At 53.6% G+C, this 19,523-nt stretch overlaps 1 protein-coding gene across 1 annotated transcript in view; it reads left to right on the top strand.

Annotated features, from left to right (window-relative positions):
- ANPEP (alanyl (membrane) aminopeptidase) overlaps positions 1 to 19,523 on the top strand; it is a 30,346-nt gene that overhangs the window by 3,167 nt on the left and 7,656 nt on the right. The window contains exons 2-18 of the mRNA XM_011986333.1: positions 4,657 to 5,498; positions 6,006 to 6,148; positions 6,253 to 6,392; positions 6,850 to 6,976; positions 7,060 to 7,214; positions 7,468 to 7,581; positions 7,679 to 7,822; positions 7,962 to 8,027; positions 8,165 to 8,230; positions 9,857 to 10,029; positions 10,277 to 10,353; positions 11,916 to 12,049; positions 12,160 to 12,215; positions 13,765 to 13,912; positions 18,411 to 18,502; positions 18,975 to 19,085; positions 19,210 to 19,377. Of these exons, the coding sequence (XP_011841723.1) occupies positions 4,882 to 5,498; positions 6,006 to 6,148; positions 6,253 to 6,392; positions 6,850 to 6,976; positions 7,060 to 7,214; positions 7,468 to 7,581; positions 7,679 to 7,822; positions 7,962 to 8,027; positions 8,165 to 8,230; positions 9,857 to 10,029; positions 10,277 to 10,353; positions 11,916 to 12,049; positions 12,160 to 12,215; positions 13,765 to 13,912; positions 18,411 to 18,502; positions 18,975 to 19,085; positions 19,210 to 19,377 (2,531 nt within the window). The 5' untranslated portion in view covers positions 4,657 to 4,881. The remainder of the gene's footprint in view (positions 1 to 4,656; positions 5,499 to 6,005; positions 6,149 to 6,252; positions 6,393 to 6,849; positions 6,977 to 7,059; positions 7,215 to 7,467; positions 7,582 to 7,678; positions 7,823 to 7,961; positions 8,028 to 8,164; positions 8,231 to 9,856; positions 10,030 to 10,276; positions 10,354 to 11,915; positions 12,050 to 12,159; positions 12,216 to 13,764; positions 13,913 to 18,410; positions 18,503 to 18,974; positions 19,086 to 19,209; positions 19,378 to 19,523) is intronic.

Here is a 19,523-nt window from a genome sequence, read left to right as displayed (position 1 = left end):
TTTGTATTTTTAGTAGAGATGGGGTTTCACTGTGTTAGCCAGGATGGTCTCGATCTCCTGACCTCGTGATCTGCCCACCTTGGCCTCCCAAAGTGCTGGGATTGCAAGCATGAGCCAACACGCCCGGCCGAGGAACAATTCTTAAACCAATAGTCATGAATTGTTAATATAAATTAACACATCCAACTGTGATTTTATTATTGCTCAGAAGGAGGCTAAGAAAGTGAATCGATTTAAAGAAAAATACGAAGTAAATAATCACAAAGGTGAATCACGAAGGTGGTTTGTGCACAGTCCAGAAGCCCAGGAAGGAATGTCGGATAGGGAAGATGGAACCTGTCCCGAGGATCAAGACTCTGAAGTTCCATCCTTAACTGCTGTCTCTCATTCTTGCATTGATGCCCCATTCCACAAGCACGTGTTGCCCGCCCATTGCATGCCAGGTGTGGAGGATACGGCACACCTGGTGCTACCCCCAAGAGGCACTTAGAGGGCTGCCTAGGGGCAGTACCACTGACGTGAGTCTCCAGGGCAAGTGAGCAGTGGATGAGGCAAAGGCAGGAAGCTTTCCAGGCCCAAGGATCAGCTTGTGTGTAGGGAGGAAGGGAGAATGAAGGAGGGAAGAACAGGTTGGACTTGAACTGAAAGAGACCACTGGGGTGGAACACAGAAGTGACAGGGGAGAGGGCTTGAGATGAGGCCAAAGAATCACTGGGGGCTGGATTACACGGGGCCTATAGGTCATGGCAAGGACTGTGGGTGTTGTCATTCATCTGGCCAACATGTATTGGGCTCCTGCCTTGTGCTAGGCATGGAGGGGCATACAAAGCCACCAAGCCTTCCTTCGGGGTGCTTACGCATAGCGTCAGGCTTTTGAACACATCACTAGGGTTTTTCTTTTTTTTTTTTTTTTTTCTTTTTTGAAACAGAGTCTCGTTCTGTTGTCGTTCAGACTGGAGAGCAGTGGCACGATCTCCGCTCACTACAACCTCCACCTCCTGGGTTCGAGCGATTCTTCTGCCTCAGCCCCCCAAGTAGCTGGGACTACAGGTGTGCGCCACCACACCCAGCTAATTTTGTATTTTTATTTATTTATTTTTTGAGATGGAGTCTTGCACTGTCCCCCGGGCTGGAATACAGTGATGAGATCCCGGCTCACTGCAACCTCCGCCTTCCAGGTTCAAGTGATTCTCCTGCCTCAGCCTCCTGAGTAGCTAGGATTACAGGCACCTGTTACCACGCCCAGCTTATTTTTTGTATTTTTATTAGAGACAGGGTTTCACTGTGTTGGCCAGGCTGGTCTCGAACTCCTGACCTCGTGATCTGGCCACCTTGGACTCCCAAAGTGCTGGGATTACAGGCGTGAGCCACCGTGCTCGGCCTCAGTGGCGTTTTCCTAAGTGCTGTGATAAAGGTGGGAACTGGAGACTGGGGAAGCACAGAGGGGAGGGGGCGCTGGTGTGCATGATAAGGCAGTGACATTGAGTTGGGTTTTGAAGGATGAGTAGGAGTTTGACGAGAGGGAGAGGAAAGGCATTCCTGGCAATGGGAACAGGATGAGCAAAGTCACAGAGGTATGAAAAAGCCCAGATGATCTGGGGAGACGCTAGCAGCTGGAGCCACAGTGGGCAGTAGAAAGAGGACAGGCCAGAGGGTCAAGTTCACAGAAGGTATTAAGGCCCAAGCCAGAGTTGAGGTTTCACTCTGCAGGCAGTGAGGGGCTGGGCACCAGGTTTGAATGGGAGCGTCCCACCCACACTCTTAGGAAGAGCCCTCTGCTGATGTGTGCTGGTGGGGTTGGGTGACAGGTGAGGGCAGCATAGCTGCCACTGCCCGATGGAGTGTGGAAGTGGCCAGGCCTGGGCTGTGGCAGGGGACTGGAGGAGGGAAGCCCTTTTGTGTGTTCCTGAAAGTGGGGGTTGCAGAGCCTGGCTGTCTCTATGCCCCCAGCCTGGGTTGGCCTGGTGCCTAGAGCAGGGACCTCTCATTATAGAGCCAACTTTGGGCTACCTGCTGCACCAACTTGGAAGACCAGAGGCCTTGTCCAGAAGAGTAAAAGATTCCAGCCAGCTGGGCCTATGGTCTGAATCCAAAGCAAACAGGAAGAGACCATGGTGGGCCAGGCAGGGCCTCTTTCTTTGTTTAGAAAAGGGACTAGTTCAGGCCGACTTGTGGGTCTTTCTGTTGCAAAGGTGGGAGGGGGCTGCAGGCTCAGTTAGGGACATATCAAAAGGCTGTTCAGGGGCAGGCATGGCACCCCAGTGCCAGCCTGGGGGGTGCTATAAAGATGGCCTCGCTTGGCAAATTCCACCCTGATGGGAGGAGCCTGGCAGCATGCACTGGGAGCCACTACTCCTTCTCTCACCACGCCCAAGCTGGAGCCCTTCCCGACACCTGATTTTGCACAAGTGCCCCTTGGGATCATCACCCAAGCCTAATGGGGTGGCTGCTGGTCACTGCAGTAGGAAGTCCATGCTGGTCCCAGACCAAGGCCCCTTGGGGAAGTGCCAAAGGCTCAGAGCACCCTCAGTCTCAAAGGTGGGCACCCAGGACTCCCCCAAAGACCCTGTGCTCAGACTCAGCCTCCACACACCAGATGAGAGGTGGCAGGCATTTGTGTTTTGCTTATGCCTGATTGAATTAATCCACGTGTCCCTTCAATTCACACATTGCATTTATTTAACAAGCCTTCCTGCAAGCTCAGGGGTGGCAGGGGCAACAGATGAGCGAGGCCCTCAGGGAGCAGAGCTGAGGGAGCAGGAAGGCATGTGGGCCCTGGCATGCTTGGGCCTGACCTGCGTCCTGCCTGCCTGCCATGCTTGGAGAAGGGCTCAGAAGAGGCAAGCACTTCTCCTGGGGCAGGTGTAGGGTGAAGACAAGCTAGGAGACAGAGGCCAGAAAGACTTTGGTAAGGAGTTTCTCCTGGACTGACTCATTCATTCATTTACTCAGTTCTTCATGCATGTGCGCATCCACTCAACATCTCAGTAATGAGGACCTACTGTGTGCCAGGCACTGTGCTAAGTGCTGGTGAGGCCCTGCTGTCATGGGGCCTGCAGTCCAGGACTCAAGTTATCACTACACAGATCAAAGGGAAGACTGCACTGAGTTCTGGGGCTTTGCAGAACAGGTTTGTGGAGCTAATGGAGCTCACAGGAGCTTGACGTGGTCAGGGAGGTCAGGGCAGCTTCCCTGCGGAAGACTTGTAAAGGAATTAACCAAGGCAATAGGGAAGAGAAGATCCAGGCAGAGGGAACAGATGTGCCAAGGCCCTGGAGCTTGATGATGGCCAGAGTGGCTAGGGCACTGCAACAGAGGGGAAGAGGCCAGGAAATGGGCAGGCTGATTGTACCCAGGCTTGTGGGTTCCTTTAGAAGGTCTGGTCTGGACTCTACAAGCAGAAGGAAGGTTTTTTAGCAGTGGCATAAAATGATCCAATTTGTGTTGAGCAGGTTCAAGCAGGCCCAAATGGAGGCAGGGAGTCCATAAGGACCCTGCTGTGTCCACATAAATGATGAGAATGGCTTTGACAAGTGCATCTTGCGATGGGGGAATGTGGGTGAATTGGATGTGGAGTGAGGTCAGGTGGTGTCGAGGTCTGAGAAACTGGGCTGGTGGATGGGGAAAGTGACAATGAACATAATTTTCCTGTAAGATGTGTATTTTATTGAGTATAGTAAGTAATATCTTCATTTCTACCAAGGATAGAAAGAGGCAATCATTGAGCTTTGGGTAAAAAAGAAGGAAATGATTTTATTTTTTTCTTTTGAGTCGGAGTCTTGCTTTGTCACCCAGGCTGGAGTGCAGTGGTGCGATCTCGGCTCACTGCAACCTCTGCCTCCTGGATTCAAGCAATTCTCTGCCTCGGCCTCCTGAGTAGCTAGGAATACAGGCGCTTGCCACCACGCCCAGCTAATTTTTTTGTATTTTTAGTGGAGATGGGATTTCACCATGTTGGCCAGCCTGGTCTTGAACTCCTAACCTCGTGATCCACCCACCTCAGCCTCCCAAAGTGCTGGGATTACAGGCATGAGCCACCGCGCCCGGCTGGGAATGATTTTTAATCATTCTACTATTTGGTGTTTAATGTGTTTTCTCATTAAATCTGTTCAACAAACCTGAGAGGCAAATACTGTTATTTATTTATGAGGAGAGAGGTTCAGAAGGGTAAAGTTACCTGCTCAAGGTCACAGCTGGAAAGAGATGAAGCTTTCAGCAAAAAAGCAAAACAACTCATTTCATTTTATTCCATGAGCTGATAATGGAGGAAAAAGTATTTGGCAAGAAGGGGCAGGGAGGGGAACCTGGAGGAACTCCCTGCTCTTGAAGAATGAAAGGGAGGCTGGGACCTTGTCACTGAGGAGCTCCTGGCATCCTTCCAGAGATACAACCAAAGGGGTGACCCCAGTGTGTTCTTAATAGGAGCCAGGAACCCTTCTCTGTGCACCTCCCATCTCTCGCCTCTGGGAAGTCCTTCCCTGACTCTAACCTCAGTTCTGATGCTGTTTCCACCCTCTCAGCTCTCAAGCAGATCAATGCAATGCCACCTGGCCACTTGCTCTGCCTGCTGGACCCTTAGCCGGCAGCCTGCCCTTCAGCCCTCAGGCCTGATCCCAGGCTGCCTGCAGCCTGTAACCAGACACTGTTTGCTTCCAGCAGGCACCCCCAAGCCCAGCTCTACACACTGTTCCTGGATCTTCTCTCCCCAGGCAGAGTGTGCCCCTGCCCAGTCCAGTGACCTTCGCCTGTTGGAGCCCTGGTTAATTTTTGCCCAGTCTGCGTGTTGTGGGGCTCCTCCCCTTCAGGGATATAAGCCCAGCCTGGGGCTGCTCCGTTCTCCACCTGGCCTGAGGCTCCCTGAGCCGCCTCCCCACCATCACCATGGCCAAGGGCTTCTACATTTCCAAGTCCCTGGGTATCCTGGGGATCCTCCTGGGCGTGGCGGCCGTGTGCACGATCATCGCACTGTCAGTGGTGTACTCCCAGGAGAAGAACAAGAATGCCAAGAGCTCCCTCGAGGCCTCCACCACCCCGTCTGCCTCAGCTACCACCAGCAACCCCACCCCGGCCACCACTTTGGACCAAAGCATACTGTGGAACCGTTACCGCCTCCCCAACACGCTGAAACCCGATTCCTACCAGGTGACGCTGAGGCCATACCTCACCCCCGATGACAGGGGCCTATACATTTTTAAGGGCTCCAGTACCGTCCGTTTCACCTGCAAGGAGGCCACCGACGTCATCATCATCCACAGCAAGAAGCTCAACTACACCCTCAGCCAGGGGCACAGGGTGGTCCTGCGTGGCGTGGGAGGCTCCCAGCCCCCCGATATCGACAGAACCGAGCTGGTGGAACTCACCGAGTACCTGGTGGTGCACCTCAGGGGCTCCCTGGTGAAGGACAGCCAATATGAGATGGACAGTGAGTTCGAGGGGGAGTTGGCAGATGACCTGAAGGGCTTCTACCGCAGCGAGTACATGGAGGGCGATGTCAAAAAGTGAGTGTCGGCTGGGCTACCCGGTGGGGTGGATCCGGGGTGCCGAGGCAAGGCTGGATTCTGAGGGCCAAGGAAGGACTTAACTTGCAGGCCTTTGAACCCTGTGGAGCCCGAGGCTGGCCCATTGCTTCACCTGCAGCTGCTGGCAGAGCAGCTGCCAACGCACCAAACTGGGAGGGCTTCCCCACCCCTCACCAGGAAGCTGGGGATGAGGGACGGAATGTCCCTTGGACAGGCAGGAAAACTGAGGCTCAGAGGAGAGAAACTCACCAGAGGTCCCTGAGAGCCTGCTGGCACCCCGAATCCAGAAGGAGCCCCAACCCCCACCAGTCAGCTGGCCTGGCAGGGCTCTGGAGGCTCCCAGGGGAGGCGGGAGCGGGAGCAGGAGAAGGGGTTAGGCTGGGGCAGCCTTCCATGTACCCCTTTCCCTGCATGACTGGTAGCATCCTCAGAGCCCCTCCCATACCCTCAGCCCTGGCATACCCTCTAACTTTTTGGTTGGGGCAGGGTGGTGGCCACGACACAGATGGAGGCCCCAGATGCCCGGAAGTCCTTCCCATGCTTTGATGAACCGGCCATGAAGGCCAAGTTCAACATCACGCTTATCCACCCCAAGGACCTCACAGCCCTATCCAACATGCCTCCCAAAGGTGAGTGGGCCCTGCCTGAGGCCACACGGCCAGGGGGCAGGCACCCTGGGGCTGGGGTATGGGGCAGGAGGGTGCATCCTCACACACGCATGCTCTGTGCCCAGGTCCCAGCACCCCACTTCCAGAAGACCCCAACTGGATTGTCACCGAGTTCGACACCACGCCCGAGATGTCCACGTACTTGCTGGCCTTCATTGTCAGCGAGTTCACCTACGTGGAGAAGCCGCCATCCAATGGTGTCTCGGTATGAGGCTGGGCCCATCTCTCCTTCACCTGGGCTGGCCCTGGCTTGAGGGGTCTTCCTGTTCTCTTCATCCCTGTACCAGTTTCGGAATCGTTAGGCCAGGGTTTGAATCCCAGCTCTGAGTGATTTTGGGCAAGTGTCTTGTTCTTTGGTTCTCCATTTCTGCACCTGAAAAGTGAAAACAATGGTTTCTCCTCATGAAGGGAGTTCTGACCCACCAGTACCAGACAGACGGTGGTTATGATGATTGGTATTCTCCAAAGGCCCTTCTCTAGGACCCACAGCTTCCAGGCTCCCCTAGTGTTCCCTCTGCTGACCAGGTCTCTAGGTTTAGCTTGATTGACCCCCAGCCCTGGCCCATCGGGGATCCCCCTGGCCCACTGGGCCCTGGGACCCAGCCCACCTGCCCCAGGATCAAACAGGGGCCCCTGGCCTGCTTCTTCCTCACACCTTGCAGATCCGGATCTGGGCCCGGCCCAGTGCCATTGCGGCGGGCCACGGCGATTATGCCCTGAACGTGACAGGCCCCATCCTTAACTTCTTTGCCAGTCATTATGACACACCCTACCCACTCCCAAAATCAGGTGAGTGGGGGTCCTCGAGGAGGGAGGCAGTGGTTGGAATTCCACTCCCGGAGGCCATCCTGCCAATGGCCTCGCCTCCCCAGACCAGATTGGCCTGCCTGACTTCAATGCCGGCGCCATGGAGAACTGGGGACTGGTGACCTACCGGGAGAACTCCCTGCTGTTCGACCCCCTGTCCTCCTCCAGCAGCAACAAGGAGCGGGTGGTCACTGTGATTGCTCACGAGCTGGCCCACCAGGTAGACCCCCATCTCGGGGAGTGCAGAGAAGGAAACGGGGGCTCTAGGAGGAGATGGTGCAGGTCCAGGCTCTGTCCCAGGCTGCTGAGAAGGGAGGAGGGTGCCTCCTGGCAGGGCAGCAGGAAGGGGTCACGATGGGGTTGGTGAAGTCCCCAGTGTGCCTGGCAGGTGGCCAGCCCTGGGGAGGGTAGTTCTGGGGACTCTCAGTGCCTGGCCTGGGCGTGGCTTGCCCAGCTGACCCCTCCCCCCGCAGTGGTTCGGGAACCTGGTGACCATAGAGTGGTGGAATGACCTGTGGCTGAACGAGGGCTTTGCCTCCTACGTGGAGTACCTGGGTGCTGACTATGCAGAGCCCACCTGGAACTTGGTGAGCAGCTGCCCTGGGGTCCAGTGTGGGGGGTGTGGAGGGAGACCTGGGCCTCCGCTACCAGGCCAGTGTCCTGATGGCCCTGGGGAATTTGCAGAAAGACCTCATGGTGCTGAACGAAGTGTACCGCGTGATGGCCGTGGATGCACTGGCCTCCTCCCACCCACTGTCCACTCCTGCCTCGGAGATCAACACGCCGGCCCAGATCAGTGAGCTGTTTGACTCCATCTCCTACAGCAAGGTGCAGCCCACTCCTCGTGGGACACAGGGAGGGAGGTGGGGACTTGGCCTGGAGGGTCCTCGCTGAAGCTGGGGTCTGGGGGCACAGGGTCCTGGTGGCTCAGCACAGCCTTCTGAGCACCCCCTCACCCCCTCCCCAGGGCGCCTCAGTCCTCAGGATGCTCTCCAGCTTCCTGTCCGAGGATGTATTCAAGCAGGGCCTGGCAGTGAGTACCACACCCTGGGTCAGCCATGAGGGTGGGTCACCTTCTGCCCCTGGCCCTTGACCCGGGCCTCAGCCCACCACAGAGGGGGAACCTGGGGGGCTCCAGCTGTGCCCTCACTGTGCCCCATCTTTCTACAGTCCTACCTCCACACCTTTGCCTACCAGAACACCATCTACCTGAACCTGTGGGACCACCTGCAGGAGGTCAGTAGCAGCCAGCCCCTCCATAGCCATCCTGTTGGGGTCTTGAGATGCTGAAGGTGCCTGGGGGCAACACGTGTACAAGAGAATGGGTCCAGCTGACCAGCCCTGCAGGGTGGATGGAGCCTCCATTGCTCTTCCCTATAGTGGGCACCAGGATGGCTCCTTGCAAGAGGTGTCTGAGTGAGGCCGTGGTCCAGGCCCTGGCCGGCATCTGACCTCAGGCTACAGTGGGCTCCTTGTTGGGAGCTGTAGAGCCCCTTCCTGGTGGTGAGGAAACAGCCCTCACGGTTCCCAAGTCCAAACCCGCCTCTGCCTGGAACTCTGGAGCTGGGCATTCAATCTTCTCCCACTCCTGGCTCCCCTGTGCTCCCGCTGGCACCTTCCAGGCACGTCTCTGCACACAGCTCCACCCTCAGCAGGAACTCTGCCCTCTGCCCCTGTCCCGCCTGGAGTTCCTCTCCATCAGACCCCGCACAGCCCCTGTGTGGGGGGCAAACCCTCAGACTGCCTGCACCCTCCTGCCTTCCCCCAGAGGCCGCCGCTCCTCCGCCTCCCCCGGGGTTGGAGTCCACCTGCTCTCCATCCTGCCCCCATCATTTCCGCTCCCTGACAGCTGCCCCCCACCCCTTCCCTGCAGCCCTGCCCAATGCCAGCCTCTTCGGCCAGAGGACAGACATGTCCTCTCCTCACCGACAGCCCCTCCAGAGTTCCGGGCCCCAAATTCCCGTCCAGCTTCTCCCCCACTGTTGCTGCTGCACTTCCAGTCCAGGCCAGTCTCACTGGGGAAGCGAGACCCAGGATCTTGTCATCACAGAGTCACAGCTGGGGTCCAGGTCCCTGCTGGGCAATTTCCAATCCCCCGACCCCGAGATGCTGCTGACATGACACTGTCATTGCCTGGGTCTCCCCCACTACCTTCCTTGATCTGCCCCAACTTCCCCTCTGCATTCCCTCTGAAGCCAACCTCTCCTCCCTTCCCTCCTTCCCTCTCACTCTTCTTTCCTGAGCCCCTCGGCCCGCGGTCCCCAGCTGGTTCCTCCCCACATGCTCTTCTGCCCTCTGTGTGGCCCTGTTCTTAGGTGATTCCTTTCTTCAGTTATTAACAAATGATGTTGGCTTTCTGTTGTGATGACAAAGGCAATGCAGGTACATGAGCGAAGATCCAAGAAGACAGCAACAGTGCCTAAGCCCCGCCCCACACCCCAGTACAAGCGCACCTCCCTCATGCGACCCCCAGAACCCCCTCCCCCGCCCCTGCCTGTGACACCCGAACACTGGCTTTCCCTCATCTCTTCTCTTTCTTGTCATCCTCCCAGTGTTGTTCAGGAAGAGCCATGGGCATCCTGGGCATCCCCTCCCTGACATACACACCTCAGGGTGGACCACAGAATGGGGGGCCACATAGATTTGCTGGGAAGTTCTCCAGCTCGTCCAGCACCGAGCAGCCGAGGAGAGGCAGAGCTGGATGGGACCCTAGCTTCCGGCTCCCGGCCCAGTGCCCTTCCCAGGCCTCCCATACAAGTGGCCCCCTGGGGTCGAGGCGAGAATCTGCAGAGGATGCCCTGGATGGCAGGGACTGGAGGGTGGCAGCCCACTGATGGCCATGCCCTCTCGCTCCACCCACAGGCTGTGAACAACCGGTCCGTCCAACTCCCCACCACCGTGCACAACATCATGGATCGCTGGACCCTGCAGATGGGCTTCCCGGTCATCACGGTGGATACCAGCACGGGGACCCTTTCCCAGGAGCACTTCCTCCTTGACCCCGATTCCAATGTTACCCGCCCCTCAGAATTCAAGTGAGCAGATGGGGTCACTGAGGCATGGTCAGGTGGGTGGGGTAGAGGACGGTTACTAAGGGACCATAGTAGGACTGGCCTCCTGTGGTCCTAGCCCCAGCCACTGTAGACAAACCCTCCCTCCAGAGCCAGGAGATCAGGGGCACTCGGAGCCAGAGTTGGGCAGAAGCTGGGAGCCTGGACAGCTGCTTCTCACTGGCAGTGACCACACTGCCGTCTCTCGTCACCTCTGGGTCTTTAATTGCAGTTACCTGTGGATTGTGCCTATCACATCCATCAGAGATGGCAGACAGCAGGAGGACTACTGGCTGATGGATGTAAGAGGTAATCCAGCCCTACCTTTGTGGGCAGCAGCCCCCACCCCATACTCCTAGCTCCTGGCCCATGTTCTAAGGGCTGTGATGGGCCATTCCATTACATTCAACAAATGGAGTTGACTTCTTTGGTTCCAACCTCCACTTTGCTGCTGCCTCGCTGTGTGACTCTGGACAAGTTACCATCCCTTTCTGGTCTCTAGTTCTTCATCTATAAAATGAGGCTAAGAGCAAAACTCCATTGGTTATGTGAGGATTAAAGGAGAAAATCCTAGGCCGGGCACGGTGGCTCACGCCTATAATCCTAGCACTTTGGGAGGCTGAGGTGAGCAGATCACCTGGGGTTGGGAGTTCGAGACCAGACTGACCAACATTGGAGAAACCCCATCTCTACTAAAAATACAAAATTAGCCGGGTGTGGTGGCACATGCCTGTAATCCCAGCTACTCGGGAGGCTGAGGCAGGAGAATTGCTTGAACCTGGGAGGTGGAGGTTGCAGTGAGCCAAGATCTCACCATTGCACTCCAGCCTGGGCAACAAGAGTGAAACTCTGTCTCACAAAAAAAAAAAAAAAAAAAAGAGAATCCACATAAAATGCTTAAAGTAGTGCCTGGCACATGTTATGAGCAGCCCTACTCAGCCAGGCACTGAGGAAGCAAAGGGCATGACAAGTCATCCTCTGCCTTGGCCAAGGCTACAGATGAAGGAGGGCAAGAAGTTGGAGGCAATCTAGTGCTGTGCTGAGTGCTTTCAGAGTCTGTGGTTGGGACGAGTGAGGTATGGGGACATGGAGCTGGGAATAAGGGAGATTCGAGTTCATGGAGAGGTCAGGGAGGGCTTCCCAGCGGAGATGAGCTGAGTCTTAGAGGAAGAATAGGAATCAGGCAGGCTAATGTGACAGAGAAAAGAATTCCAGGCAGAGGAGATAGCAAGTGTCAGGGATAGAGGTAGGAGGGAGTGGGGGGACTGAGTGTGGCTAGGGCACAGGTGTGCGCAAGAGATAAAGCTGGTCCCCAAGAGCCCCAGGGTCTGCAGGAGACAGTGGATGGGGCAGGTGGGAAATGAGCAACCTATTGGCCCTGACCTCTGACTGCTGCAACAAAGTATGGGAGGAGCGAGGGAGGAGGGGGACCCACAGGGAGAAGGGGCACTAAGCCCCAGGAAGAGACAGCAGCACCGGGGGACTGGGTGAATGGGAGGGGAAGGGAGAGGAGGAGCTGCCTGTGGTTCCCACTTGGGTGACAGGTGTGATGGAGTGTGGAGGAGGGCAAGGAGGAGGAACAGCCTGGGTTGCTGAGTGTGAGCGGCCTGGCAGCTGGCCTGGCCGTGCACAGCCTGGGGAGGCAGGGTAGGTGCTGAGGTTTGGAGTGGCATGCCATCCTCATGGGCTTATGGTCTGTGAAGCCACTGGCAGCCCAGTTCTTCACCCCTTCTTTCCCCACCCTTAGCGTCACCCCAGAAGCTTGAGGGTGAGGTGGTGCCAGGCTGCAGGGGCAGCTGCTCTTGCAAGAGGTCCAGGGGTCAGCCCATGGCCTCTGAGCAGCCCTGCCCAGGTCTCATCCCTCTCCACAGCCCAGAACAATCTCTTCAGAACATCAGGCAATGAGTGGGTCCTGCTGAACCTCAATGTGACGGGCTATTACCGGGTGAACTACGACGAACAGAACTGGAGGAAGATTCAGACTCAGCTGCAGACAGACCACTTGGTGGGTGTCTGCCACCCCTCGTCCTGCCCCCTGCCCCAGGACAGGCCCGAGACTGCAAGGCCTGCTACCCACAGCCAACCCATGGTCACAAGCTCTGCTTCGCATTCTAGGCCATCCCTGTCATCAATCGGGCACAGATCATTAATGATGCCTTCAACCTGGCCAGGTGAGTGCTCTCGCCTTCCTGGCTCAGCTGCAGACGCTCGTGACTTCAGCACGTCGGAGTCTGCAATGAGGCCCCGCTCCTCCTGTTGCCCTTCCCGTATGCCAGGCGCTGTGCAGTGAGCGCCTGCGCTCCCTGGACGTCCCTCCCCGGGCCCCCACACACCCATTTCACAGATAAAGAATGTGACACCTTGCCCAAAGTCACACAGTAGTTCATGATAACCAGACAGAGGCTTGTCCAACTCCAAAGCCGTGCTCCACTCCACAGCACCAAGCTTTTTTGTTTTCGTTTTTGATTTTTATTCTTTCTTTTTGAGACGGAGTCTCGCTCTGTTGCCCAGGCTGGAGTACAGTGGCGCGATCTCAGCTCACTGCAGCCTCCACCTCCCAGGTTTAAGCCATTCTCTGCCTCAGCCTCCCAAATAGCTGGGATTACGGGCCTGCACCACCACACCCAGCTAATTTTTGTATTTTTAGTAGAGACGGAGTTTCACATCATGTTGGTCAGGCTGGTCTCGAACTCCTGACCTTGTGATACACCCGCCTCAGCTTCCCAAAGTGCTGGGATTACAGGCATGAGCCATTGTACCCGGCCATGCCCCCCTACCCCTTTTTTTTTTTTTTTTTGAGATGGAGTCTTGCTCTGTCACCCAGGCTGGAGTGCAGTGGCATGATCTTGGCTCACTACAACCTCCACCTCCTGGGTTCAAGCAATTCTCCCTTCTCAGCCTCCTGAGTAGCTGGAATTAAAGGCATGTGCCACCATGCCCGGCTAATTTTTGCATTTTTAGTAGAGATGGGGTTTCACCATGTTGACCAGGCTGGTCTCAAACTCCTGGCCTCAGGTGATCCACCCGCCTTGGCATCCCAAAGGGCTGGGATTATAGGTGTGAGCCACCGTGCCCGGCTGCACCAAGCTTTTCCTGAAGGCTGACTGTGCCAAGCCACTGTTCTAGGTGCCAAAAATCTGGGCTTTACAGGGCAGGAGGGATGCATCATGGATAAACAGGTACTTATTGAGCACCTACTCTGCTTGGGGTGAGATACTCTAAGCTCTTGGACATGAGTGATGTCACCCATAGACAAGGACATTTGTGAGCTAAATGTGTACAGAAGGCAGGGGGAAGAGGAGAAAGAAAGGCCTAGAGTGCCCAGAAAGTAAGAAGAGATGGGCAGAGTTAAGAACACGGGTTTCTTGCCCTTTTGAATCTCAGCTCTGTCTCTCGTGAGGTGTGTGACCTTGGGTAAGTCAGTTCACTTCTCTGAGCCTCAGTTTCCTCATCTGTAAAATGGGGATAATAAGCAAGGGAGGAGGACTGGCAATGGGTGAGGATGGGGCCTTGTTTGTGGCACCACCCAGCAGCCATGTAGCTCCTTTTCCATGGCAAATGCCTGAGCTGGTTCAGTTGGGAATCTGGGACCTCAGGTTCCAGGAGCGGATACAGGGGACCTAGGGGTGTGGAGCATCTTTGAGGGCCTGGCCTGGGGTTCCTAGTCTGTGGCTGGGCTCGGTAGGGGTGCTTTACTTGGGCCCCTCTGTTTATTCCCAGTGCCCGTAAGGTCCCTGTCACTCTGGCGCTGACCAACACCCTCTTCCTGATTGAAGAGACAGAGTACATGCCCTGGGAGGCCGCCCTGAGCAGCCTGAGCTACTTCAAGCTCATGTTCGACCGCTCCGAGGTCTATGGCCCCATGAAGGTATGGAGGTGCATGGCAGGGTTCAAGAACCAGTTCTCCCCAGTGCCTGAAAGTGCACTATTAGGAAGTTAATAGACTATTGCTTATTGGGCTCCTGGTCAGGGAACCTTCAAAAGCAAAACAAAAAACCAAAACAAAAAAAAAAAGGACGATTGCCTTGTCAGGTTCTCTCCTGAGAGCACATAGGTGAAAGAGTGAGATGGACGGACATCAAGGTGAGTAAGCAGGCACTGAGGAGGTGAGGAGGCTGTGTGGGGCAAAAAAATAAAGGTCGTGGAGAATTCAGCAAAGTTTGTTGACTTGAAATATGGAGAATTAATGCTTTCAGAAGGCACAGAAAAGGCCACCATGCTGAGGGCCAGAAGACCTATCTTTTGCCAGCTGTGTGGCCTTGGGCAGCCCTTTCTCAGGCCCAGTTAACTCCTCTGTAAGATGGGCAGGCCTCTACCTGCCCGGCCAGCCCACTTGCGCTATGAGGGAGATGTGGGTATTGGCTGCTTTGGAGTATTTTAATGCTGAGCATAGGGGCCTATTTGAGGGCTGAGGTAACCACTTGGGAGACCAAAAGGAAACTCAAGCTTATTCTGGATGAATAAGCTACACCCATAGGATACTCACTGCAGCAGTTTATAAAAGACAAAAAGCAAACAAAACATAAATACTTAAATGTCTAAAGGTTGAAGATTGGTTAAACTGTAGAATATTCATTTGAGGGTGTAATATGCAGCCATTAAATCATGCTTGAAGAGATCTTTTTTCATTAAAAAATGTTCAATTATTGGGCCAGGCACAGTGGCTCACAACTGTAATCCTAGCACTTTAGGAGGCTGAGGCAGGTGGATCATGAGGTCAGGAGATCAAGACCATCCTGACTAACATGGTGAAACCTCATCTCTACTAAAAATACAAAAAATTAGCCGGGTGTGGTGGCGGGCACCTGTAGTCTCAGCTACTCTGAAGGCTGAGGCAGGAGAATGGCATGAACCTGGGAGGCAGAGCTTGCAGTGAGCCAAGATGGTGCTACTGCACTCCAGCCTGGGTGACAGAGCAAGATTCCATCTCAAAAAAAAAAAAAAAAAAAAAAAAGTTCAATTATCTTTTAATTAATATCCATTATGGTAAATGAGATATTTTGGTAAATGAAGTTTCAACCCTCTTACCTGCCTTCCCCACATTCCCCCATCCTCCTAATGTAGTTAAATCATAATATTTAGTCAAATCAGTGTTAAGCATTTGCTTTATTGTGATTATCTAAATAGCATTCTCTGCTGAGCCATGTAGAGTACTATGTTTATGTTTCCTTTTTTGTACACAGTTACAAATGTATCACACAATAGGTCAAGTTTTTGTTTGTTTGTTTGTTTAGAGACAAGGTCTCACTCTCTTGCCCAAGCTGGAGTGCAGCAGTGCAATCACGCTTCACTGCATCCTCAAATACCTAGGCTCAAGGGAGCCTCCTGCCTCAGTTTCTCCAGTAGCTGGGACCTCAGATGTGTACCACCATGCCCAGCTATTTTAAAAATTTTTAATTTTTTGTAGAGATGGGATCTTTCTGTATTGGCCAGGATGGTCTGGAACACCTGGCTTCAAGCAGTCCTCCCTCCTTGGCCTCCCAAAGTGTTAGGATTACAGGCATGAGCCACTGTGCCCAGCCCAATTTTGAAACTGAACTCCTCTTGGAGTCCTATTCTGCCTGCTCTCTTCCAGAGCTGCCACACAGCTCCCATGCTTGGAGGTGCCTCCCTCTACTGTGTTTTCTGCATCCCACAGATTCTTTCTTGATTTTTTTTCCTCTCATAGGGAAGTACATCTTCCAGGAGTTTTTGAGAAAGGGTTCATGAGAGGTGGCTTTTCTGGGGTAGATCATCTGAAATGTCTTTACTCCACTCTCACACAGGATTGAGCGTTCAGCTGAGTTTAGAAGTTTCAAGATGGGAAATCATTCCTCTGAATGTTTAAGGTCTTGCTCCACTGACATCAGGCTTGTCATGTTGCTGATGAGATGCCCAGAGCCATTCTTATTTCCAGTGATTTGAATGTGACTAGTTTTCCTCCCTTCTGGAAACTTTGGGAGCATCTCTCAGTCCTGGTGGGCCTTGGTTTGGGCCTCTTCTCCATCTACATTTTCCAATCAGGACTGGCATTCACATCATCTAGTATTGGAAGATTTTGTATTGTTTCTTTAAACTTTATTCCCCTCCTTTTTTCCAGTTATCTCTTTCTGGAACCCTTGTAAATCCAGCTTATTTATCTTGCTTTCATCCTCTAGTTTTCTTTTTCTCTTCTGTTTTCCAGCTTGTTGACTTTTTGTTCTGCCCCCTGGGAGGTTCCCTCAGCTTTGTACACCACCTCACCTAGAAATTGTTTTCATTTCTTCTGTCATATTTTTAAATTTCCAAGTGCTCTTTCTGATTCCAGCATCCTATGAAATATCTTCTCTTCACTCTCGGAGGATATTTATTACAGGCTCTTATGAAGTTTTCTTTTTTTTTTTTTTTCCATTGACTCGTTTCCTCTTGAGTTTTGTGTTTGTTTTGGCCTCTTTTCAAGTTGGAGGCTGAGCCACCCCTTTGGATTTGAGAGGAATACAAACAAAATGTGACTGGAAGCTCCATGAGAAGGTGGAGTGTGTTGTCTGCGGGATCTCATTGTGAGATGACTGGGTGGCCAAGTAACTCTTCACTGGGGACCCTCAAAAATTAGTGTCCATGGGTTTGTTCTCTCGAGACCATGCAGTTTTTCCAGAGAGTGAGCTTCTGTCTTGTGCAATGAGGCTGGTAGTACTCCCATTCTGGGACACAGGAGGGAGGGGAATTGGGGTGCCGCCTTTCAGTATAGAAACTTTCACCTCTGACCCTCTTTGCAATCCAGCAACCCTCCCACTGTGGCCTGGTGACCCCACTTCCTGAGCCTCCTGGTTCACTCTCTCTCATGGGGGTGGTGAGGGGTACTGCCCTCTACAAGGAGGGAAGTGGGGACTTGGGGGTTGAATGACTCCTTCTGTAGACTTTGACTTCATCTTCCTGTTTACAGTCTTCACCTCCCCTCTGTCCCTTGCTGACTTGTCCCTTTAATATTTATTTATTTATTTATTTATTTATTTATTTATTTATTTATTTATTTTTGAGACAGAATCCTGCTGTCACCCAGGCTGGAGTGCAGTGGCCCGATCTTGGCTCACTTCATCCTCCACCTCCCGGATTCAAGCAATTCTCCTGCCTCAGCCTCCTGAGTAGCTGAGATTACAGATGCCTGCCGCCACGCCTGGCTAATTTTTATATTTTTAGTAGCTTTGGGGTTTCACCATGTTGGCCAAGCTGGCCTCAAACTCCTGACCTCGGGTGATTCGCCCGCCTCAGCCTCCCAAAGTGCTGGGATTACAGGCATGTGCCACCATGCCTGGCCTTGTCCCTTTCTGAGTCTTGTCACAGCAAGTTCCTTTGATTCTGTCTCCCCTTCTGCAGATTCTCAGTTGCAAATTCTCCCACTCTGCCAAGCCTGGTACATCTCCCTTTCTGCGTGTCCCAGCTGCCTAAACTATGTTGACCTTGCATCTGCTGTTGCCTCTGCTGTTCTTTGTTATTGGGGGTTTATTCCTCTTACATTTGGATGTCGATCCAGGTGGGCACAGAAATCAACCCGCATGTCAAACCAGAGTCCACAAAGGATTGTACTAGCATGGGGTGGGGCTTACACTACAATGTTAGGAGAAAAAAGCCATGTGCAGAATATGCTAAGTAACAAAGAAAAAAGTATAGAAAAAAGAAGGTGTAAATGCACCAATGTTGAAACTATAGTTTTGGTGAGCTCCTGGGTGTGTTTTATTTTCTGCATATGCTTCTCTGTGTTTTCTAAATTCCCCACAATAAGTCATGGAATTTGGTTTTTTTGTTTTGTTTTGTTTTGTTTGTTTTTTTTTTTTGAGATGGAGTCGTGCTGTGTCACCTAGGTTGGAGTACAGTGGTGCGATTACAGCTCACTGTAACCTCTGCCTCCTGGGTTTAAGCGATTCTCCTGCCTTGGCCTCCCAAGTAGCTGGGATTACAGGTGTGTACCACCACGCCAGGCTAATTTTTTTGTATTTTTAGTAGAAACGGGGTTTCACCATGTTACCCAGGCTGGTCTCGAACTCCTGGACCCAGGTGATCCACCCGCCTCAGCCTCTCAAAGTGCTGGGATTACAAGTGTGAGCCACTGCGCCTGGCAAATCATGGAATATTTATGATTGTGAAGGGAAAACCCAACATTTTATATTAAGAAATGGTTACCCTTAGACACAGAATATTGGAACTGACTAAGGCTTTAAGCAGAAAGAAACTCAGCTCAGTTATTTGAACTCTGGACTTCTATGGGCCCCTTTGAGCACTGTTTGGCCTCAGGTGAGGCCCTGACCTCTGACCTTTCTGCCAGTGCCTGCCCCCCAACATTAGAGGCTCCATGGGGCTCCAGGCAGGTCAGGCATGAGTCTTTGATGCGATTCATGTTTTCTTTTCCCCAGAACTACCTGAAGAAGCAGGTCACACCCCTCTTCATTCACTTCAGAAATAACACCAACAACTGGAGGGAGATCCCAGAAAACCTGATGGACCAGTGAGTGGGAGCTCTCATGGGTTTGGAGGTCCTGGGCATCCCAGAGAGTCAAGAGCAACATCCTGGCAGTGTTCTTTGCCGCAGCTTTCAATGCGGGGGCACCAGGCAGGGAGAGGCCCCCACCCAGGAGCAGGGAGGCCCTGCCCTGAGGTTCCATGTGGCCTGTGGGCCCATCAGACCTCTTTATACAAAGACCCAAACTGAAACTCTGAGCTCATCCCACTGGCTTGAAGTTATATGGTTTGCAGATGTTGAAACTGGGGCTAGAGCCTGTTCCTGCCCTTTTGGGTCTCTGGGCTACTTTGGGGACCAAGGAACCTCAGGCCCAAGGCACAAAACACATACCAGGGGCTCAGAGGGCCAGTTAGGCCACAGAGCCTTAGGCAGGGTGCCGTCCTGGGATTGTGTGTCAAGAGGTGAATCTTGGCTGGAGGTGGCCAGGTGTGCTAACCGCGTGTCACCCCTGGCGCAGGTACAACGAGATTAATGCCATCAGCACTGCCTGCTCCAATGGAGTTCCAGAGTGTGAGGAGATGGTCTCTGGCCTTTTCAAGCAGTGGATGGAGAACCCCAATAATAACCCGTGAGTGTCTCCCCTGCGCCTCCTCTGCCAGTCTTCATCTGCTCCCCACAGCCCTGCCCTCAGGAGACCCCTGTCCCACCCTCCCTGCTGCTGCTCCACATCTGACCTCCCTACGCCACGCCAGGATCCACCCCAACCTGCGGTCCACCGTCTACTGCAACGCTATTGCCCAGGGTGGTGAGAAGGAGTGGGACTTCGCCTGGGAGCAGTTCCGAAATGCCACACTGGTCAATGAGGCCGACAAGCTTCGGGCAGCCCTGGCCTGCAGCAACGAGGTGTGGATCCTGAACAGGTGAGTCCTGGGGCAAGGTGGGAATGCGAGAGCCCCCTCCCCACCTGGAGAACCAGGCAGGTCTCCACACTCCTTGCCAGATCCTTCACGTGACCCTCACAGACCTGTTAAGGTGGAGGCAGTATTTCCAGAGCAACTGGTGCAGA

Source organism: Mandrillus leucophaeus, unplaced genomic scaffold (genome assembly GCF_000951045.1).
Source record: "Mandrillus leucophaeus isolate KB7577 unplaced genomic scaffold, Mleu.le_1.0 Scaffold297, whole genome shotgun sequence".
Classification (NCBI taxonomy): domain Eukaryota; kingdom Metazoa; phylum Chordata; class Mammalia; order Primates; family Cercopithecidae; genus Mandrillus; species Mandrillus leucophaeus.
The sequence above is the reverse complement of the archived record's forward strand: the minus strand, read 5'-3'. Positions and strand labels throughout refer to the sequence as shown.